At 49.9% G+C, this 23,592-nt stretch overlaps 1 protein-coding gene and 1 non-coding gene across 7 annotated transcripts in view; one reads left to right on the top strand and one right to left on the bottom strand.

Moving 5' to 3' along the window:
- The first annotated feature begins 3,351 nt into the window (after positions 1 to 3,351).
- DNAJC11 (DnaJ heat shock protein family (Hsp40) member C11) overlaps positions 3,352 to 23,592 on the top strand; it is a 46,869-nt gene continuing 26,628 nt past the window's right edge. For 4 of the 6 annotated variants that reach the window (XR_004974083.1, XR_004974080.1, XM_036350069.1 and 1 more), the window contains exon 1: positions 3,352 to 3,482. Coding sequence is in view for 2 of the 6 variants with exons in the window: in XM_036350069.1 (XP_036205962.1) it covers positions 3,411 to 3,482 (72 nt within the window). In the remaining 4 variants the exon portion in view is untranslated. Of the gene's footprint in view, positions 3,483 to 5,483; positions 6,202 to 10,833; positions 10,858 to 23,592 lie in introns of those variants that run through there. The other 2 variants (XR_004974081.1, XR_004974082.1) reach the window with 2 other exon arrangements.
- Positions 8,352 to 8,479, bottom strand: LOC118677935. Its single transcript, XR_004974640.1, has one exon. It is a non-coding gene; the product is annotated as a small nucleolar RNA SNORA66 (small nucleolar RNA).

Raw genomic sequence — 23,592 nt, 5'->3', positions numbered from 1 at the left:
TGCCTGAGACATGCTTGTTGTCACGTCTGCTGGGCGGCGGTCGGTCCCACACAGGACGCGCGGGCACCACGTGTTCACTGCTGGGGCCGGGCCGGCTCTGGCCTCTCGCAGCGTCCTCGGCTTTTCCTGCAGAAGCAGCCCGGGCCGTGCCTCCCGAGGGCCGCCACCGGCGGGCGGGCGTGCCGGCTGCGGGCCCTGCCCCGGGTCTGCCAGGTGTGGCCCGGCAGCATCGCTGCTTGTCGCTCGGCCTGCTGGGGGACCGTGAGGTCAGGAAAACGTCTCGGGACTCCGAAGCCACACGAAGTCGAGACGAGCAAGTCTTGACTCTGAACATAATTTTTTCTTATTCTTTAATCGTGATAAAATGCACAGAACAAAAACACTCGCATCATGGCCATTTCTGGGTGCGGCTCAGTAGCGTGAGGCGCGCTGTTGTGCACGATCTTCAGCGTCCTTTCCACCTTCCGAAGCTGAAACTCTATACCAGTTTCACTTTATTATTTTTTGTTTTGTTAATCCTCACCCAAGGATATTTTCCCATTGATTTTTCAGAAAGAGTGGAAGGGAGGTGGGAGAGAAGGGGGGGGAGAGAGAGAGAGAGAGAGAGAGAGAGAGAGAGAGAGAGAGAGAGAGAGGTGAGAGAAATACATCGATTGGTTGCCTCCTACGTGTGCCCCAACCGGAGCTGGGGATCCAACCTGCAACCCCAGTGTGTGCTGCTGACCAGGAACCAAACCTGAGATGCTCTAGACCAGCGGTTCTCAACCTGTGGGTCGCGACCCCTTTGGGGGTTGAACGACCCTTTCACAGGGGTCGCCTAAGACCATCGGAAAACACATATATAATTACATATTGTTTTTGTGATTAATCACTTTGCTTTAATTATGTTCAATTTGTAACAATGAAAATATATCCTGCACATCAGATATTTACATGACGATTCATAACAGTAGAAAAATTACAGTTATGAAGTGGCAACGAAAATAATGTTATGGTTGGGGGTCACCACAACGTGAGGAACTGTATTAAAGGGTCGCGGCGTTAGGTAGGTTGAGAGCCACTGCTCTAGAGGGTGTGTAGGGTGACGCTCTAACCACTGAGTGACACTGGCCAGGGAGAACATCTAGACCTTAAACAACTCAATTCCCTCCTCCTGGGACTCCAAATACCTTTTTTTTTTTTTTACTCCCTATACTTTTGTAAGATAAAATACTCGTGTCTTTTTTAGAGCATCGGCCTGCAGACTGAAGGGTCCCGGGTTTGATTCCGGTCAAGGGCACATGCCTGGGTTGGGGGCTCGACCCCCAGTGTGGGCCCTACAGGAGGCAGCCGACCCATGATGATTCTCTCTCATCATGGATGTGTCTTTCTCTCTCACTCTCTCCCTTCCTGTCTCTGAAATCAATAAAAAATATATATATGACAAAATTATAAATCTATTACATAAGTATATTAGGCTTTGCTTTACAGGTAAGTTACAACGTGCTCTCTGGCTTTGCCCAACGAGAAGCAGACAGAGGTGCAAGGCTGTGAGGTGAGGTGGTGCGTTCTGTCAGCCGCTCCGGCCCGAGTAGCTTGCCGGCTGTGTGTTAACTTGCTAACGTGCACTGCTCCTGGCTTCCGTTCGCTTTCCCCGTCACAGGGTAAGATTCTGGAGGGAAGAAACCGAAAGAGCCGACCTCCGCGGTAACTGTCCTCGGGCCTGTGATGGGTCTAAGCTTATTTTCCGTTCGACACGACCGCCCTCCAAGAGCCACGGAACCGCATAGCGTGGGCCCCAGAGAGGGCAGAGGCAGAGCCTCCCGGGCCACTGTTCATTCTGTCTGGGTGGGGACGACCAGCAGGCCATCCCCCGTCACAGGCGCGCAGGCCTGGCGTCCGGAAACACATGCTCCGTCCCGCTTCTATGGATCCTGGAGGCGTGTTTGCCGAAGCAGAGGAAGGAGGGCAGAGGACTCCTCTCCCCAGCCGAGCGTGTGGCCCAATTAATGTCTACAAACCGAACGGGGAAAAAGGAAGGTCTCCGCATAGTCGTTTCTCTCCCCAGCCTCCCTGTAAGAAATTCTTAAAGACCAGCACATGACAGCCTGCCGTTGAGCCTAATCACTGCTCTCTCTTCAAAGGAGAAAAAAGGAAAGACCGTAAAAAAAAAAATTGCTGGAATCGCGGATGGAACGTGAGTATCTGTGAAAAGCTATTGTGGGGAAGCCTCGCACAGCCAAAGAAATAGCTCTTCGCTGACACCCGGGCCGATGGGTCGCCGCACCCGGGCTCAACGCTCCTGAATAACCCAGCTCAGGGCACCTCAGCGTCTCCTGCCAGAGACGCCGCCAGAGAGAGCCTCAGAGGTGGGGCAACGGGGAAGGGGGTGCAGAGCCCCAGCTGGCACACATCTGGCCAGAAATTAGAAGAGAAAGAAATCAACGTCTCAAATCCACCACCGGCAGGTGTTCGGGGCTCCCAGGAGGCCTGCCTGGGAAGGGCAGCGAGGATGGTCTACACCTCTGGCTAGTTAAGGCACCACAAACGTCCCTGAGAAACCATGGAGGCTGGGCCAGGGCACACAGGTGGCCGGAGCGCGGGAGCCCCGGGGCCCACCGTCTCCTGATAACTGCATCCTTTCGAAGACATTTACATTATTGAGGCGATTGTAACCGAGGCATCTTTAATAATGCGCCAAACAGCAGGCACCGGGTTGAAATCAATTAGACTCCACCGCTAAATGATAGGTAGAAATTTACAGGAGAGCGGCTCTGGGCGGGGGCTGAAGGTGCGCACAGCTGCCAAAGACAATTAGACCAGGAACCAGATGGGTCCTGCCTCTTCATTTAAACAGCAGAAAACTGGCCCAACGCTCCTAACTATAGGGCAATAATGGGAAATGGAAATGAGGAGGCCCACCCTCTGATCCAGGTTCTGGAGGGTCCAGGGAAATGGTGGCAGAACAAATCCCACTTGGAGGTTTCCTGTGCAAAGACACGTCGGCAAGCGGGTGCGCCCCGGTGGGGCTATTTGGGAAGCGGGGTGCGCCCCGCTCTGGGGGCCGGCCAGGGAGACAGGGAGGTGTTGCAGGGGCCTGTCTCCGCGGCGCCCAGAGGGCGACCGCCACCCACTGTGACTGCAGAGCCTCCCTTTCCCGTCCGTCCGCGCACAGACCTAGGGAGGCCCGGCTGGGCTCTGGGTGCGCGGGCAGCACGTGGAGGGGCCCCGGGCGCCGCTCCCGCCCTCGGCCGCGCGGGGGCGCAGGGCGCAGGCGCGCTGCTTGCTCTCCGGCGCGGGCGGCGGCGACGCGCCTCCGGGCCGCCAGGGGCCGCTGTGGCGCCGCCGGGCCGCTCGCGCCGTGCGCGCCGCCGGCCGCCGGTCCCTCTTGAGCACGGCCTGCCGGTTTGGCGGGGTGAAAGGTTGCGAAGATGGCGACGGCCTTGAGCGAGGAGGAGCTGGACAATGAAGACTATTACTCGTTGCTGAACGTGCGCAGGGAGGTGAGGCCCGCGGCGGGATGCCGGCAGGGCTGAGGCCGGGCCCGGCCGTCCGGGAGGGCCGGGCCGGCGGCGAGTGTCCCCGTTCCCGCCGCGGGAGGCCGGGGCCGGCGAGGAGGCCGCGTGACCCCGTCTGACGTGCGCGACCGCCGGCCGACCGGGCGGCCCCCACCGCCCGGGCCCTCGCGCGGGGGCGTCCCGGCGGCCTGTGCCCTGCTCTCGGCGGCCAAGGCGCCCCGTGCGCTGTCCAGGCGCCGCCGGGGTCCCCGCCCCCGCGGGAGGGCACCGGGCTCCCTGGGTGCAGACGCAGGGGGAGTCCCCGTCCCCCAGGACCCGGGGCCGCGCGCGCCTCACACCCCCGCCCCGGTGGCGGGGCCGTGTCCTGTCCTCGCCCCCGGCCGGCAGGAGGGGACACAAGGCTTGGGGACCAAGGTCAAAGCCACCAGGCGGCCTCGCAGGGGTCCGTGGGCCCCTGGAGTGACCCAGGCTCCGCGGCCGGCGCCTGGCGCGCTCCTCTCCCAGAGGCTGGAGGAAGAGCCTCCGGGACCCGCAGCCTCAGGTCGGAGGCTGCAGGTGAGGAGGCAGCTCCGTGGCCGGGACGGAAGCGGAGCCCCACGCGCGGCCTCGGCGTGCGTGTCGGGCACGTGGAGGGGCCCAGTGCGCGTCCTTGCTGCCTGGTGCCGCCGAGGCCAGCGCGAAGGGCAGGGCGGCTTCCAAGGTCAGGTCAGCAGGTGGGGCGCCCGCCTCCAAGCGGCCGGGCCGGGCTTCCCGGCGCCGCGAGGACCCCCCTCCCAGCTCGGGGCGGCGAGGGGTCGGAGCTGGCAGGTCAGGTCGGGCTTCCAGGGCAGAGCTGGCCTGCGCGGTGCCCAGCAGCTCGCGTGCCCCCCGTGCCCACTCTGCGGGGCCACCCTGCGGGGCGAGCCCAGCACGCCCTTCGTTCTCGCGTGGGCCCTGGAGGTGGGTGTCGGAGGTTCCCGGCTCTCGGCCGAGAGAGGAGGTCGCTGGCCCGCGGGCACACGCCCCCCTGGGAGGTGCGGGCGCCTGGGGTCAGCCCTGGGTTGTCCGCGCTGTCCCCCTCGCTCCCCGGCCCTCAGACCACGGCTGCTGGCTCGGGGACTGTGTTCTCGGGAAAATCCCTCCGGCGTTAGCTACTTGTAACGCAACAACAGCGAGGCTTTGGGTAAATCGCTTTGGCCTTTGGTTTCTTTACCCCCCTCTTCCCCCCAATCCTCACCTGAGGACGTATTCATTGATTTGAAAGAGAGACATCGATGTGAGAGCGGAACGTCCGCTGTCTCTCTTATTGGCTCCAACCCGGGACCAAACCGTAACCTGGGCAGGTGGCCTGACCAGGAATCGAACCCACGACCTTTCAGTGTCCAGGACGACCCTCCAACCCACTGAGCCACAAGGACTGGGCTCTTCCCTTTTAGTGGGGCGATCTGGCTAGTTATTCTTGAAGCTTGCTGCAGTTCTTAGAAGCAAAGCAGATAATGATACTAGCTTCTCTGAAGTCAGCCTTTCTTATCATCCCTTTGTAGTTAGTCTGGGTTATCAGTAATTTAGCCGCCACTGACCCGTTTGCCAGACTTACAGAATTCTAGCTGCACATAAGCAAAGAGCTGTAATGACAGGCGTAGCAAGACTCCTAGGTAAACATTTGTCAAAAGTATATCTTGAAACTGCTGGGATCTGAGGACCTGTCATTGCTCCTGGACTCATGGGTGGGAGCCAAAGAAATACTTCTTTTAAAAAGTTTTACTACCACCACCCTAGCATGTGTGGCTCAGTGGGTAGAGCATGGTCCTGAGACTGAAGGGTCCCGGATTCGATGCCTGTCAAGGGCATGTACCTCAGTTGCAGGCTCATCCCTCGCCCTGGAGGCAACCAATCGATGTGTCTCTTTCACATTGATGTTTCTATCTCTGTCTCCACCCCCCCCCTAAAAATCAATGGAAAAATATCCTCGAGTGAGGATTAACAAAAATAATATAAAATCCCCCCCAAAATTTCACTACTATCAATGAGTGAAGGCACTTCCCATACTGATAAGTGGAATCCCTGTGAAACATGTCCTCTTGCTTGCGTCATTTTGTGTGGCCTTTGCCAACAAACTCCAGGTAAAAGGTGTGCTGTGCCAACTTTATCTCCTGATTCTGTAGGATACGCTCTGAAGGGTGTTCTCTGGACTTGACATTTACTAGGACCTTTTTGTGAAATCAGAGGCAACCTGAAGTGAAAACAACATTTAGTTGGAGAGTTAGAGAAAAAATAGAAGCAATCTTATTTCTTACATGTGTGCTTGGAAGTGGAAAACATCTGTTTTGTTTGCCGCTAGTTTTTGATGCCACATCAGTATAACTGTAGGAGGTGAGGTCCTCTTCCCACCAGGACATCTCAGTACGTTCACGCAGTGCTCAGGAAGTTCAGAGACTTCCCTAGGAGTCTCAAATGGAAGCAGCCTGGGAATTCTAGTTAAAAATCTAAAAATTGGAAAGAATAACTAGGTAAATAAATAAATGTGTAAAAATTAGAATCCGAATACATAGTTATAATTGGAGTCATTAGACATTTCAAAAATAGCTTAAGAGTCTTCCTTCAGCCTGGCCAGGTGGCTCATTGGTTGGAGCATCATCCCTGTATGTCGAGGTTGCAGATTTGATCCCCTGTCAGCACACATATAAGAGACACCCAAAGAATGCATGGATAAGTGGAACAACAGGTCAGTGTTTCTATATCTCTCTCTCCCCCTCTCTCCCTCCCTCCCTTCCTCTCTCTAAAATCAATGAATGAAAACCAATTTTTTAAAGGAAGAAGAGCCTGGCCGATGTGGCTCAGTGGTTGAGCATCAACCCAGGAACCAAGAGATCACTGGTTCAATTCCCAGTCAGGGCACATGTCTGGATTGCAGGCTTGATCCCCGGTAGGGGCATGCAAGAGGCAGCCGAGCAATGATGTTTCTCTCATGGATATTTCTATCTCTGTCCCTCTCCCTTCCTCTCTAAAAATCAGTAAAAACATATTTTAAAGAAAAAGTTTCCCTTAAAAAAAAAAAAACAACTCACCCCAGGTTTTAAACTTTAGAATATCCCCTCAATTATGGTCCAGAGAGTGAAGCGGGCAGCTAGTCGGGACCACCAGGTTCTGCCATGAACAAGACGTAGGCGATCTCGAATGAATCCCTTTCTCCGTGGTCTGGATTTCTTGTTTACAGAGTGGCCGTTGCCTGCCGCACGCTGAGGGGAAGGAGTCATTTCTCATTACCTGGGCACACAGACCAGGTCAGAGGCATCACGGTGCCTAAAAGCTAACTCATCTGAGATTTCTGAGAATTTTCCAAAATTTATTTGGAGAGAGGGTTCCTGAACAATAAATCAGAGTAAAATTACTTTGATCTTTGTACGTTTTTTAGACATTTTAATTGATACATTTTAAACCTAATTTATTTCTAAATAATGGATAATTTCTACTTATCAATGTTGAATTGCCTTTGGAAGAGTTTCATTTCTACACATCATTCAGCAGTGTTTATATCCAGTTTTAAGATCTTGGTCCCAGTCAAGTTAGCTTTAAAGGAGCCAATCCCTTTTCGAGTTTTAAACAAACAATAAAAACACAGTTAAATAAACTTAAAAAGGTTTTCTTTCTTGAGATCAGCATCCTGGGATCTTCATCCTTCCACAACAGTGATGAAACTAGAATCATGACCTACCAATAAAACATTTTCCTAAAATTCCTGCATGTTCCTTCCTTCCCTGATAGATACATTGTTCTTCCCATGGTTGTTGGTTGTCTGGGATGCTCAAGTTCAGCCCACAGCAGAGAGTGGGGCTAAACATTTGAGCTTGGGTTGCAGATGGGAGGAAAGCCATTTCTCACAGTCACCCACGCCCCCAGCCAGCATGGGTTGGCCATCTGCAGAAATTGAGTACAAAGGGGTCGGCTGAGTCCTGTGCACACGCAGGTCCCTCTAAAGCAGTGAGGTGCTGTGTGTTCGTTCATTCACAGCTTACCTAACCTCACGATGGGACTTCATGAGCCATTTAAAGATGGGTCTGCGAAGGTCATTCTTTTGGGGAGTTTCCCATCTACATTACATTCGGAAGTTCCACATTTATAGCCACGAGCCTGATGAGCTGCATTGGGCAGGCAGTGGGAAGCCCTGGTGGTCCAAACACCTGACACGCAGATGATCACATTCCTAAGGTGTCGTGCAGTAAAGAGGCTGAGGAGCCCTAGCGGTTTGGCTCAGGGGATCGAGTGTTGGCCTGTGGACCGAAGGGTCCTGGGTTCGATTCCGGGTGTGCAGGAGGCAACCAATCGATGTGTTTCTCTCTGTCTTTCCCTCTTTCTTCCACTCTCTAAAAATCGATGGGAAAATATCCTTGGGTGAGGGTTAAAAAAAAAAAAGAAGAGGCCGAGGAGCAGGGTCATTAGGAGCAGGAGTTGTAGTCCACACTTGGGTGACCTTGAACAAGTCGTCGCAAAGTCTCCATTTAATGACACGGCCGTCCATGAGCTATTGCGCGTATCCGGGGCTCTGCAGCGAGGCCGGCGTGCATCCGCCTTTACCGATCTGGGAGTTTCTGCCTCTAGGCTCGTAGGTTAACCTTTTTCCTGTTCTTTGACATTGAAGGGTTAGTTGCCGTCTAATAAAGTATTCATGAGCACTGGCTGTGCCTGGGATGTCGGATGTTGGGAGTATTGCAGTGGAGTAAGGATGTGCACAAAATGCCTGACGGGAGCGGAGACTCAGATGATACTTACTGTTAGTTTTTGAAGTTTGATAAGCATGAGATTCCGCTGATTTTAGAAAGGCGCGCGTTTGCATAGAAACCGGTGGTATGCTTTGTCCTGGCTCAGTGTTTTTAGCGCTGTCCTAGGATAGAATGAGCCGCCTCAGTAGCTTCTGAGGCTAATCATTTCTGTCACCACAATACTTTAGCAAACCTGGTCCCTTCGCTTCTGCAACATCATGCAGTTAGTTGTCCTGGCTACATTCGCTGCCCGTCCGTTGTACTAATAAAAGCCTTGCGCCGGCACTTAGGGAGAGCAGTAGGCTATGGCCTCCCAGAGCTTTCTTTGCTCTTTGTGTTCAAAGTACCAGTTTTGTTCTGTTTTTTCTTCGAAAGACAGTTATCTCTCTCAACTCTGCTTCCTGCAGGGTCATGAGTTTGACTTGGAGGGTGCGGGGAGGGTTCCCAGAAGCTGGGCTGAGCCTGGGAGTAGGGTGCAGGCATAGTCCTAACAGGCAGCGTGGGACCCGAAGATACAGCTGCGGGCGCTATCAGCTCTGACAGGGCGGGCGGGGAGGAGGGTCTCCGGAGGCAGAGCTGGTCAGGAGGGCCAGGCCCCGTCCCGAGGGGCGCCTGGTGGTCCTGCTCGAGGTGGGAGGGAACTGGTAGGAGACCCAGCTCGTTCCGCTGACATCTCATAATGTGATCAGCAAACATCGTGGGGTTAAATTTAAAAATGTGTTTTCTTTAATGAACCATAGCTAGTTATTACTTTGCTACTTTGGGCGTTTCAAGCAATTGCCTCTTGAAAGTTTAATGCTCTGTTTCTGCATTATCTACCCAAATACCTTTCTCTTTTTTTCCCTTCAATTGAAAGCTTTTCTGTTTTCCAAGCATTCAGTGATAAAACAATGGGTCAGGAAATAGGGGGCATACCAACAGCACGTTTTATGCAGCTATGGAATTTAGTGTTTACTTTTTTATTAAACTTTTCATTTTACTTATGTGTCTTATTTATGTCCTGCCTTGTTCAAGAAAGGATTTAAAACAACTTACAGATAAATAAATAAAATCGCATAAATGTTTAAAAGGGCCACACACACCAAATAAAAGAGCCCTGGGAGTAGTGCTGTGCTACCACTGTCTGGCCCCGTCATACAGGCCCGCTCCCTGAAGAAGCACGTGGTTGAAGTGACACCTCCTTCGAGACGAGAGGACCCTGTTTGGATCTGGGCCTGCACGCGCTCAGTGCACAGTGTTCCCTCGCTGGCTTGCAGGAGCCGGAACGTTCCTCAGCATTAAAATGCCAACAGACATCAACCACAAGGAGCCTGCACGAGTGGGCAGGGCATAGCAGATGGACACGGGCGAGAGAACGTGTAAGGTCAGGCTCTTAGGGAAAAGTCAGCCAGGCTCGGGATGTGGAGATAGGATCCAAACCATTACTTTTGACCCAGAAAGGAACTTGAGCTCATTTCTCTAAGACATTGGCCTTTTTTTTTTTAACTGTTGTGTCTCAAGGGCACCAGATACACAGATGGGCGTGCCCAGGAAGAGAAATGAAAACAAAATCGTACCGTGGCAGGGAAATATTTCCTAGGCCCTTGGAATGACCTCTGATCAGGAATCAGAGTTTCTGTGGTTTTGGCCCATCCGTGCTCACACGCTATGGTCAGCAGAGACGTGCACTGGTGGACAGGGGTCACCCTCTGCCCCATCACCCTTAAAGGTCACGCTTTTGCCGAAACCGGTTTGGCTCAGTGGATAGAGCGTCGGCCTGCGGACTGAGAGGTCCCAGGTTCGATTCCGGTCAAGGGCATGTGCCTGGGTTGCGGGCACATCCCCAGTGGGAGATGTGCAGGGGGCAGCTGATCGATGATTCTCTCTCATCGATGTTTCTGACTCTCTATCTCTCTCCCTTCCTCTCTGTGAAGAATCAATAAAATATATTTAAAAAAAAAAAAAAAAAAAGGTCACGCTTTTTTAGTGCTTAGAGTTCTGTCATTACTAGTTGCCTAATACTTTTTTTGTTGTTTTTGATCCTCACCCGAGGACGTGTTCATTGATCTTTAGAGAGAGGGGAAGGGAGGGAGAGAGAAACATAGATTGGTTGCCTCTTGTACGTGCCCTAACCAGGCCAGAACCGAGCCTGTGATCCTTCCCGTGTGTGGGATGATGCTCAACCAACCGGACCACACCGGCCAGGGCAGCCTAGTACTTTTTTGAACTTACATTACATTTTGAGGGTTAATGCATTCTGTAAATTGTGTAATTTTTTTCCTTCTAAGTGGAATTAAGGTTCAAAGGTTATTCCTGGTTTTAGAAACCTGGAATTGTTTGATCAACCTCCAGTTTTGCTTTTCTGACTTACACATGATGTAATTATCTCTTAAGCCCACCTGTCCAAAGGGAAGAGCCTGAAAACGGCTGCAGGAGGCCAGCTTCCAGAACACTGAGATGTAGTGTCCACCCCACCCTCATACTCACCACAGCGTGGGGCAGCGGGAGCACTAGCCCAGGGCCTCGCATGCTGGGTGCCTGTGAGCCGTGTGGGTGATTCCCTGGAAAGGCCAAAGACCCTGGCCTCCACGTGGAGCTGGGAACAGTGTCAATGACTGAAACAGCAAAGCCCTTGAAGTCAGGTGTGAGTTTGACTTTGTAGTCTGGGGCAAGTTACTTCTTTGGGCCTGTTTCTTTATCTGTCAAAGCCAGACAATAATTTTACTGGCAGAGGGCTGTTGGGAGAATTAAGCAAGAGTGCTTAACATAGTAATGGGCACATTATTCTGGAAAGTAAATGCCAGTACATTTTTATTGCTATCATGAGCATAAAGTTATAAGGAATGCTTTTATCGATTTGTTGGAGTTCTTTTGTATAATTTGGATTCTTTTGTCTGAGAGGTTTTGTAAATATCTGATCCCTCTCTGTAGGTTGCCTTTCACTCTCCAAAAGCGATCTGTTTTATGAACCAAAGTTCGCTGTGAGCCAGGCTACACGTTAGTAATTTCTAGCCAGCTTCTGGGCCAGGGGTTCATCATCCGGTAAACTCCTGCATCGCAGACAAGTCATTTAATCTTTTTGGTCCTCACTATTTCATCTGTAAAATGGGGGTTCCAGTGCCAGCCTGAGACTGTGATGACTAGTTCCGAACGAGGAGCAGTCAGTGCTTGGAGTCTGTCAGTCTGTACAGATGCGCTTGTGACATCACGGGCAACCTTAAGTCCTGGTCAGCTCCCGGTGCTCCTCACTCCTCATCACCTTGCCAGACGGGGCTCCTCTGTCCTCAGAATTTCCCAGGGTTCAGTGCTGCACACACGCCCCCCTCCCCCAGCGAGGCTCCCTTTCAGCTGTGCTGTGGCCCGGCAGCATCTCCATCTGCCTCGGCGCGGTGCTTGTTGGCCACATCCCTTCTCCGGGCCTGACTGCCGCCCGTTTCTCCCTGACCCAGGCGTCGGACCCAGAAGCTGGAACGCCCTTTGCTCTCTCTTCTCTGTGTCATATTGAGTCCCTTCGGCTGTCCCACAGGTCACCCAGTCAGGAAGCCTCCCTCCAGCCCCTCATCCCTTCTTTTCCTTTGTGATTTCCAGACTGCCGCCCGGCCTGCACACCCTCCACCCTGCATTTCTGCTGTAGTTATCTTCCGTCTCTCTGGTTTTGATTTTTGACAATTTTAGGTGAGCTGTACCAAATGCATATTAACAAAGTGTCCTGATCATATTATTTTCCTGCCCAGAAACCTGTGTGCCTCCCCGTGGTTCATTGGGCCAGGGTCTACCCTTGGCTCCTTTTTAAAGCCCCTGCACCAGGGGTCCTCAAACTTTTTAAACAGGGGGCCAGTTCACTGTCCCTCAGACCGTTGGAGGGCCAGACTATAGTTAAAAAAAAAAAAAAAACTACAAACAAATTCCTACGCACACTGCACATACCTTATTTTGAAGTAAAAAAACAAAACGGGAACAAATACAGTATTTATATTTGCATGTGGCCCGCGGGCCGTAGTTTGAGGACCCCTGCCCTACACCTTAGGTCAGTGATGGCGAACCTATGACACGCGTGTCAGAGGTGACACGCAAACTCATTTTTTTGGTTGATTTTTCTTTGTTAAATGGCATTTAAATATATAAAATAAATATCAAAAATATAAGTCTTTGTTTTACTATGGTTGCAAATATCAAAAAATTTCTCTATGTGACACGGCACCAGAGTTAAGTTAGGGTTTTTCAAAACGCTGACACGCCGAGCTCAAAAGGTTCGCCATCACTGCCTTAGGTGTTGGATGCTCTGCCAGCTTCGTGATGTTCTGCCTCTTCCACGAAGCTCCACGGGGTCCAACAGTCAAAAGGCTCACTGTTAACCCCAGCACCGCGTGGCACTTACTGATGTCTGCTGAACCAGTGAGCAGGTGCATTAATTTCTTGCCTGCTTCCTAGTATTTCCTTCCTTCCTTCCTCCCTCCCTCCCTCCCTTTCTTTTTTTTTTTGTAGTCCTCACCCAAGGATATTTTTTCATTTTCTTAGGGGGTGTGGAAGAGAGAGGAAAAGACAGAGAGAAACACTAATGTGAGAGAAACACATCAATTGGTTGCCTCCTGCACGAGCCCTGACCAGGGCCTGGGCCGGAGAGGAGCCTGCAAGCAAGGCATGTGCTCTTGACTGGAATGGAACCCAGGACCCCTTGGTCCGTAGGCCGATGCTCTATCCACTGAGCCAAACCGGCCAGAGCTTATATTCCTTTCTTTAGGGCATTTGTCCTGCTGAAATACCCCGCCGGTATTGGGTACCTCAGCAAGTTGAAACCCACCTTCTGCATCCCCATTAGATCCCACCGCCTCTGGGAGGTTTTCTTTGCCTTCTCACTGCCCAGAACTTACTTCCCCACCATTAGCATTTCGGTAGTTAATCGTGTGTGGGTTTTTTGTGATACACACACACACACACACACACACACACTCTGAGTGGCCCGATTATTATGACCACCTGACATTTACAGGCAAATTAGCCGTACACTGCATCGTATGGAATATGAAAGCCGAGGCCTGTTCGAACACCTTTGCTGTCTGCAGTTACCAAGATAAAACGTCTCAAATTCGCACAGGAACACAAGGATTGGACAGTCGAGCATTGGAAAAAAGTCATGTGGTCCGATGAATCACGTTTCCAGTTGCATCATGCAGATGGCAGAGTGAGAATTTGGTGGAAACAGCATGAAAGCATGCATCCCACATGCATGAGCACAACGCTTCAAGCTGGTGGGGGCAGTTATGGTTTGGGGCATGTTTTCCTGGCATGATTTGGGCCCTTTAATTCGTGTGGAACAACGTCTGAATAGCACAACATACCTAAGTATCGTTGCTGATCAAGTTCATCCTATCATGTTGATGGGGTATCCCAATGGAGATGGCTTCTTCCAACAAGACAATGCACCATGCCACGGTGCTCGTATTGTGCCGGAGTGGTTTCAAGAACATGAGGGAGACTTTACCTTGCTTAGGTGGCCCCACAATCACCAGATCTCAATCCAATTGAGCATTTGTGGGATGAAGTTAAAAGAGCCATCAGGCAGCTGGTTCCACAGCCATCAGATCTCACAGAACTGGACAGTGCTATTCATCAGGCATGGTGTCAGATTCCTCGCATCACCTTTCAACATCTGGTGGAGTCAGTGCCAAGAAGAATTGCCGCAGTATTGAAGGCAGAAGGTGGCCCAACGAAGTACTGATGGGGTGGTCATAATAATCTGGCCACTGTGTGTGTGTGTGTGTGTGTGTGTGTGTGTGTGTGTGTGTGTATCCCACGTTCAAAGGCTGTTAAATCGAGTTGTTTACCCATATCTTCAGAAAAAAATCACTTTTACTGTCGTCGTAAACAACCTGCTCCCCTATTTATAATGGTCTGGCCCTCTAGCACCTTCAGCGCGAAATTATAGCTAATTTGCCTACAAACGTCAGGTGGTCATAATAACCTGGCCACTCAGTGTGTGTGTGTATTTTTTTTTTTTAAGAGAAGAAGGAAGAGGGGGAGAGAGGTAGAAACATCAATAATAAGAGAGAATCATTGATCAGCTGCCTCCTGCAGGCCTCACATTGGGGATCAGACCTGTGGCCTTCTGGTTCATAGGTCGATGCTCAACCACTGAGCCATGCCAGCTGGACCCTGTGTGGGTTTTCAGCAGAAACACGTCCGCGCCCAGTTTGTAATCTCCTTGTAGGCAAACGACGCCACACTCCCCTGGTCCAGGTGTGTTTTGCGTGTGGAATACGTTGTGTTCTTGAGGATCACATTGCAATTCTGGCCACAAGTCATCCTAGAGGAACTTACTGGAAGGAGTTCATCACGTATCAGTGTGGAACCATCTAAATTTTCACTTTTAAAAATTGTTTAAAGTCAGTTACAAGAGGAAGAGAGCAAATTCAAATACATCCTTTATGCTGGAGCCCAGATGGGCCAGGCCGGGGAGCCGCGTCCGCGTCCGCGTCCGTGCTGGCCTTCCCTGCGGGGCCTGTCCCTCCCCGGCGGCCAGACGCGGCTGTCTCCCTTGTGTCCCTGTTGCAGGGGGAAGGTCACTGCTGGCCGCCTTTAGCCGAGCAGCAGCAGTGGCGCTTGTGGGAGTAAATCAGTGTCGGCTGCCTCGGGTTTCTTGTAGTGTTTGCTTTTGGCAGTTAAGCAGCTGCATTTTCACCCTAGACCTGGGTTAGCCCCCCTGGATTTCTGTTCTGCTTGGAAGCCCCCACAGAGGCGGTCAGGCAGGGTGAGCGGCCTGACCACATGGCCGGCGCAGAGGCGAGGCGGGCTCCGGGGGTCTGCCCGCCTCCGGGGGTCTGCCCGCCTCCGGGGGGTCTGCCCGCCTCCGGGGGGTCTGCCCGCCTCCGGGGGTTCTGCCGCAGTGCAGGCCACAGTGCAGGCCAGAGCCGCGTGCGGGCGGGAGTCGCGGGGACCAGGGCAGCTGCGGCGGGGGTGGCAGGGCTGCGTCTGCACGTGGGGTTCTGCACGCGGGGTTCTACACGGGGGGGTTCTGCGAGAAGCTTTAGCCCGGGCGGGACCCTTCACGGAGTGCAGGAGGACACGTGTCCAGGGGTGCGCGTTAGTGCCTGGCGAGGGGTGGCCTCGTCTCCGTATTGACGCTCGGACCCGCTCAGTGACGCCGGGTCACCTCCGCACGCTTACTCCTCACGCAGCGGCTCCTCGGCTCCAGGGCCCAGGCTCGCTGTCACAGCGCCGAAGTCTGTTTTCCCCTTTAAATTGTGTGCGTACCAAGCACGTAAAAAAATTACAGGTTTTTATTAGCTGCTGCAGCTTATTTCAGTCTGATTGTCGTGGAACATATGGACAGTAACGAATCTTCAATTGTGGTAATTAGGCAAACGTCCCAAAACCTAATTGAATATAGTTTGTGGGGACTTTATTGCTGAAATGCAGCAATATAGACGCCGCCTGGAAGTTTGAGCTTGAAATTAGAGGCGTCAGCAGCAAAAATCCTGGTGGCTTTGCTGTTCCTTGGGTGGGTGTGGGTCTGAGCTATGAAGTTGTTGCTCACTCGCTCTGGTAGGTCTTCCGTGCTGGATGAGATGGCATCCTCGTAGCTGTCAAGGTGTCCCCCCAACCTCACTGTTCTTCGCTTGCCCAGCTCACGGTAGGGTGGCCGCAGGAGGCCCGTGATTAGTTCTAGCAGCGATGTAAGCGGAAGCCATGTGTCACGCTCAGGGTGTCATGCCCCTCCCTCGGCCTCGGTGACTGCATGGTTCCCAAGGGTGGCTGTCTGTCAGCCTGGGGCCTGCGGACATGGCCGAGCAGATCGCTAGCTGGCCGGAGGTGACGTGTGCGTGAGGAAGAAGTAAACCTTTGGGCTGTTTGGGTTGCTTGTTACCACAGTCTCCTGAAACCCAGCAATTCTCAAACGTCTCGCTGTCAAGGCCCTGTTACAGTCTTAAATTACTGTGGACCCCGAAGAGCTTGTTTACATGGGTCATAGCTAACAATATGTAATTAGAAACGAAACTGGATGGTTGGTAAAATACTGTAAAACAAGACATAAAGTGTACTTCTTAGATGTCAGTATAATAAGCACAAGGAAGACAAGGATTTCAAAATATCTATGTATTGAAAAGTAATATATACAGATGTGTACAGCTATCAGCAAATGTAATGAGAGATAGCTAGTAAGTACACAGTAAAATAACTGAGAGCCAATTGAGTTAATCTCTAAAAACTCTCATATTTATTCCCTAAAACTACCACTTAAAAATTTCTAGAAAATGTAAGAATGCACACGTATACATTTCATTAGCCATCAGAACAAAGATGTCATCGCACATCATGTGGCCTCATGAGGAAAGGGCAAAACCAGCTTAGTGTTATTATGAACATAGCTTTGATCTGTGGACCCCTACAAGGCTCTGAGGGACTCCCAGGGGCCCTGCCCACCTGGGGGAGCCTGCCCCGCCCTGTCCCGCCCTGCCCCGCCCTGTCCCATCCCTTCCCCTCCCAGGTCAGACACTGGTGCTCACACCTGCAGCTTTCTCTGGGAGGCGGAGATGGGAAGTCCGAGCGGAGTGGGGCATATTCTTGGAATCCATGTTGTCACATTGATTCCAGAGGGGTCCCCTGCACTAGAATTCAAATAAGAGAAAATGGAGCAACCTCTTCAGCTGCTTAATTATTTAAGGGACGCAAATGTGATGAGATTGGAGTCAGGAGACTTTTCCACACTGATGCCACAGCACAAATCAGAAAAGACACAATTGATAGCTTTGATTTTGTGAAAATGAGAAACTTCTTAGTTTGTTACCAGAAAAAAACTAAAACCTTAAAAAAATCATAAACACAAAAGACTCAGAGGAATCTACAATGTATTTATTTGATAAAAGATTCATGTTTCTAATCTTTATAAAGAACTCTTGGAAATCAGGAAGAAAGGTGGATACCCTGAGGAGAGCAGCACGAAGGAAACAAATAGGTTATTTCTGAAGAAGAAATCGAAAATGCAAATAAGGTGTGGAAAAGGCTCACCCTCCCCAGTGAACAAGCAAGTGCCATTTCACGCACGGTTCTCTCCCTCCCCCTCTCCCTCCCTCCCCCTCTCCCTCCCTCCCCCTCTAAAAGTCAATAAAAAATAAATAAGTGAAACCGGACGCCCTGTTTTTTGTCTACAGGTTGACAGTTTCTCCTTTTTCGTGTAGTTCTGAGAGCCGGTGCAGGAGACGGGGTCTATACCCTGGATTAATCCAACCCGCGTCTTTAGAGCTAGAGACATAGACACAGCGGAGGGCGAGAGTGGCACCCCAACAAAGGCAGGCCACCCCCCTTCCCACTTGTTCTCTGGCGCTCCCCTGAAGGAACCAGCTACCCCCGAGGAAGACTCCACGTGAACCTCCCAGCCCCTCCGGGCACTTCCAGAGAAGCTCATCAGACCAGGCAGTTCACACAGCCTCCGGATGGCTCTGGATACCTTCCTGTTCCCGGTAAAGCGCTTGCCGGAGAACAGGACATGGTGAGGGAAGGATCCAGTGGGAAATTCCGAGCCCACACAGACAGCGCGGGGAAATGGCAAGAAAGCGGACTGTGCAGGGGGTTCGAAACGAGATTGTCCTCAGAGACAATACACGCAAGACGTAAGCGCATGCTGGTACTTTCAGAAGACATGTATTAAAAAGGAGCACTTATTAAAAGTAAGATAAGCCCTGGATGGTGTGTTCAGTGGCTAGAGCATTGGCCTGCGCACCAAAAAGTCAAGGGTTTGATTCCCAGTCAAGGGCACGTACGTTAAATAAAGATACCAAATTAAAATGAAGGGGAAGACATGACAATAATTAATATGAGAAAATTTCGCAATTAAAAGATGGGGGACTATGAACAGGCCCAGTCAAGCAGCTAGCACCAACAGATGGGAAAGACTCGTAATGAAGGGAAACCATAGGTTAGAGTCCTACCAGTCCCCACACGGGCCACAGCGTGGAAGTTGGAATGACGCACGTCTCGCCAGCAGCGCTATGAGCTGGAAGCCAGGGAGCAGGACAGCGCAGATCCTGCGGGAAAAGGGTTCCAAGCCGGCATCCCGTGCTCAGCCAGCTGTGGCGTGTCCAGGCAGCATGCGAGGTGGCAGAGTCTACAGCTGTTTCATCCACCAGCTGCTGTGCAGGGAACTGCTGGGGTGGGAGCGCCACTAAAATACTTAAAGAAGAAAATGCAGGAAGAGAAAGGCATTTGATACAGAAAAGGGGGGACCCGCCCAGAAAGACACCCCGGGCGATGGTGATGGGAGGCCTGACCTCCACGGAACCGGGCAGAGAGCTCTGGGAGGAAGGAGTGCCTCCAGGAAGAGAAACACTTGGTATCTGTGGATTGAGAGGAGTGTTAGCAGGCGCTAAGCAGCGGTTCTCAACCTGTGGGCCGCGACCCCTGAAAATACATCCTGCATATCAGATATTTACATGACGATTCATAACAGTAGCAGCATTACAGTTATGAAGTAGCAGCGACAATAATTTTATGGTTGGGGGTCACCACAACATGAGGAGCTGTATTAAAGGGTCGCGGCATTAGGAAGGTTGAGAACCACTGCTCTGAGGGATGCACTGTGAAGATTGGGAGAAGTCCTTACCTACCGTTTCCTGCTCTCGCCGTCCTGTTCTCTGCTGTAATCTTTATTATTTCCTTCTGCTAGGTTTGAGGGGTTCCTAGTTCCTTAACTGGTGGAGTTGGGTGGTTGGTTTGCGATCCTTGGTTTTTACTGTCAGCATTTACTGATATATCTCCCCTTATCGCTGCTTTCTCTGCATCCCACGAGTTTTAGTCTGTTGTGTGTATTTTCATTTGTCTCTAAGTATTTTCGCATTTTCCTTGTGATTTCTTCTTTGATCTGTTGGTTGGTTGTTTTAAAATGTGTTTTTTAATTCACAAAGTTGTGGCTTTTCCAGCTGCCTTTCTGTTGCTGGTTACTGGCTTCCGCCCGTTGCACGTTGTGTGCTGTCTGTATTTTTAAGCCTGTTGAGGCTGACTGTGGCTTAGCAGAGGGTCTGCCCTGGAGAATGTTCCGTGAGCGCGGAAGAAGAATGTGTTCTGCTGCTGGGTTGGGTCTCGCTGGTTTATTGTGTTCAAGGCCTCTGTGTCCTTACTTATCTTCTGTCTGATTGTTGCACCTTCATTGAAAGTGGGACATTAAATATTATTGTGAAACTGTGTATTTCTCCTCAGCTCTATCAGTCTTTGCTTCATATATTTTGATGGTCTGTCATTGGGTATGTAAGAGTTTATAACTTATATCTTGTGTTGAACCTTGTATTGACATATGTCTTTTGTGTTTTGTAACCTTTTTTGATTTAATGTCTGTTTTGTCTGATATTAATATAGCCACTCCCGCTCTTCTTTTTGGTTACTATTTGCAAGCAATGTCTTTTTTCATCCTTTCACTTTTAACTTCTTTGTGGTTTTAGATCTAAAGGGATCTCTGTAAACAGCATATAGTTGGTCATGTTTTTTTTGTTTTTGAATATATTTCTACTAGAGGCCCGATGCACGAAATTCGTGCAGGGGGCTTGGCCCTCACAGCCCCAGCTTCGTCCGGACAGTCATCCAGATGGTCATTCTGCTGTCGGTCTAATTAGCATATTAGCTCTTTATTATATAGGATTGCTTTCAGAGAGGAAGGGAGAGAGAGAGAAGCATCAATGATGGGAGAAGATCATTGATCACCTGCCTCCTGCACGCCCCCTACTGGGATCGCGGCAGCAACCTAGGCATGTGACCCTGACAGGGAATCGAACTGTGACCTCCTGGTTCACACGTCGACGCTCAGCCACTGAGCCACACCCACCAGGTTGGTCATGTTTTTTTAATCCATTCTTCCAGAGGCTGCATTAATTGAAGAATCTAATCTATTGACATTTAAAGTAATTATAAATAAGATGGCCTTATTTCTGCCACTTTGCTGTTTGTCTTCTATGTACCTGATAGCTTTTTGTCCCTCATTTCCCATATTACTGTCCTCTGTTTAGCTGATTTCTTATAGTGAAATGTTTTAATTCCCTTCTCATTTCCTTTTTTTATAATTTTACAACTATTTTCTTTGTGGTTATATTTAACATACTCAAGGCATAACACTCTGATTTGAATTTGTACGAGCTCTGCTCTGTCCTCTCTCTCTTGTTGATGCTGGGATTTCCGTTGGATTGCATTGGATCTGTACATCACCTGGGAACATTTGACCTCTGAGTAATATTGAGTCTCCTGTTGCATGAAGACGGCTTCTCTCCAGGCTTCTCTCGTTTCTCAGTGGTGTTGTAGTTTGCAGCGTACAGGTTCTGCACATACTTGTTAAATTTATTACTGAGTAGTTTGCTTTGTTGATGATACTCTAAATGGTATTGTCTTTTTAAACTTTAGTTTTTTGTATGTGGAAATAAATTGATGTTTGCTATTAACCCTGTATCCCACGACCTTGCTAAAATCACTTAGTGGCTTTTTTGTAGACTATGGTTTTCTATATAGATGATGTCTGCAAATACAGTTCTACTTTCCTTTCTGTATGCCTTTTCTTTCTTTCCTGTGCCTTATTGTGGGAATTTTGTTTTTATATTGTATAGCAAATAATACAGCAATTTTAACAATCTCCCCCTGAGCTCGATCGTCAGATTACTGAGGGCCTTTTCACTGCGGATTTATGATCTGTATAAGTTGAATTTATATTTCCTTTTCATTGAAAATATATTATGATTAAGATGAAACTTTTCATACTTAACACATGATGCATCTCATAATTTTATTATAGAATTTTAGAAGTATGTAATTTAGATACCATTTTTACTGTTAGCACGTTTTGAAATGATATAGTTATTTTTATGATAATGATAATAAAGAGTTTTCATTATCATTTAGGAAATATTGAACCAGTGACCTTAGTTATTCAGTTATGATGAAAGGCCTAATCTAACCTTTTATTTATTTTTTTTAAATATATTTTATTGATTTTTTACAGAGAGGAAGGGAGAGGGATAGAGAGTTAGAAACATCGATGAGAGAGAAACATCAATCAGCTGCCTCCTGCACACCCCCTACTGGGGATGTGCCCGCAACCAAGGTACATGCCCTTGACCGGAATCAAACCTGGGACCTTTCAGTCCACAGGCCGACGCTCTATCCACTGAGCCAAACTGGTTAGGGCTAACCTTTTATAGAATGTGATATTTATTAAACATGAAACTTCTGCCGAAACCGGTTTGGCTCAGTGGATAGAGCGTCGGCTTGCGGACTGAAAGGTCCCAGGTTCGATTCCAGTCAAGGGCATGTACCTGGGTTGCGGGCACATCCCCAGTAGGAGATGTGCAGGAGGCAGCTGATCGATGTTTCTCTCTCATCGATGTTTCTAACTCTCTATCTCTCTCCCTTCCTCTCTGTAAAAAAAATCAATAAAATATATTTTAAAAAAACATGAAACTTCTTATTTCTAGGACTTAATAGGACATTAAGCCATTTATTACTGCAATTAAAGAAGGCCTTGCAGACTAGATATTCTACTTCCTTGTCACCCAATTTAACTTTTTTTTTTTTAATTGAATATATTGGGGTGGCATCTAATCTAATAACAGACAAACAGGGTAATTGACCGTACCTTTGCTACACCTTCCATTGACTAATCAGCGAGATATGCAAATTAAGCAACAAAAATGGTGGTTAATTTGCATACGTAGGTGCAAAGCGGAGCAGCGAAGTCGCTGAAGGTGGCTCCGGCTGTAGCGAAGGCCTGGGTGCCAGGTGCTGGAGGAAAACCGGTGCTGGCAGCCAGGGGAAGGGAAGGCTTATTGCATGAATCTTTTCATGCAACAGGCCTCTAGTTGGTTAATAAAATTATAGCATAGGTTTCAGGTGTAAATTCTATAATATATCATCTCTATGTTGTGTTGTGTGTTCAGCACCCCAAGTCAAGTCTCCTTCCATCACTTACCCCCCTGCATCCAGTTTAAGTTTAACAATCAGGAAGTAGCCGTCTAAACCCAGGTTTGTCACATCTGTGTGACCCAGCCCTTGTGACTTCAGTGAGGTTGTGGAAGGAACAGTACAATGTGCAGGAAAGTAATCTGTAATGGCCCTTTAGCAGGGAACAAGCCCCTTTTACATCTCTCGTTATATTCTACCTGAGAGGGTGTATTTTACTTGCCATTTGGTACCTATTATTTATTTGCTTAAAACAATGGGATTTGGTACAGGGGTATATTGTTAAGTGTGGCAAGAAATGTGTGGCGTAATTGACGTTGGCAGAAAAGAAACCTCCAGTAGGAAAAAGAAAAGGGCACTGCCGTGGGAGCCTGAGGCCCATCTCTTCTGTGGGGTCTTCTTGTGTTTTTACTGAAATAGAATTTCCCGAGAGGACAGTGTCCATGTCATGAGGATGCAGCTCAGTGAATTGTCACCAACACAGCCTGTGACGTGGATAATGTTCCGTTACCTTGCACCAGAGCGGCGCCCTCCGACTGTTCCCGGTGCAGTGTGCATGCTGCCAGAGGAATGCCAAAACGAATTGTGATAGGAATGATAGCCAGCGTGGCTCCGTCCTACTGTGTGCACGTGTGCTCCTCCAGTTCCTCCTCACAGCACGTCTGGGAGAGGTTCTGCTGTCCACAGGTTCACGATGAGAAAACAAAGGAAAGAAGTACAGTTTGGCCCAGGCCAGTGTGCTAGAGCATCGGCCCGTGCGCTGAAGGGTCCGGGTTCAAGTCCCAGTCAAGGGCATGTACCTGGGTTGCAGGTATATCCCCAGCCTCTGTCAGGGCTTGTGCAGAAGGCACCTAGTCAATATGTCTCTTTCCCATCAATGTTTCCCTTTCTCTCTCTTCCTCCCTCTTTCCCTCCTTCTCTCCCTCTGCCTCTCGCTGTCTCCCCTCCCCCCCTTCCCCTCCTTCCTGTGTGGTTAAAACATTGTACTCTTTGTCACCTGTGCTCTTAGTATGGCCCATTTTCCCCCTCAGATTGACTGCTTAGGAGAATTGGAGAGCTATATTGTTGGGGAGCCCCTTGAGTTGGGGGCTTTTGTTTAACTACAGGATCATGAGGCAGTTTTATCTGCTTCACGTGGTGCCTTTCAGAGTTAGGGGTTGAAGTAGACGTGTGAGTTGGTTTTACACTTTTACTCATTCGTCTTTGACTTTCACGGGTGAATATTCAGAGTTCTCTTTGACAGAACGCTGATGGAGTGTGTGGCATTTCTGGCTGGTGGCATATAGTTTCCTTCCTCCCGAACAGGTTCCCTGTGGGGGGCACCTGCCGTGAATGACTTCAGATGACTTGGGCAAAGAGTAAGCGGGCACCCAGGACGCTCTTAGTTTCAGCTCAGACACCATTGATCCCGGGAGGGAGACGAGCTCTCATGCCTTCTCCTAGCAGCGTCT

This window comes from Myotis myotis, unplaced genomic scaffold, assembly GCF_014108235.1.
Source record: "Myotis myotis isolate mMyoMyo1 unplaced genomic scaffold, mMyoMyo1.p scaffold_m19_p_2, whole genome shotgun sequence".
Taxonomy (NCBI): Eukaryota; Metazoa; Chordata; class Mammalia; order Chiroptera; family Vespertilionidae; genus Myotis; species Myotis myotis.
This window is presented reverse-complemented; position numbering and strand designations above follow the sequence as displayed.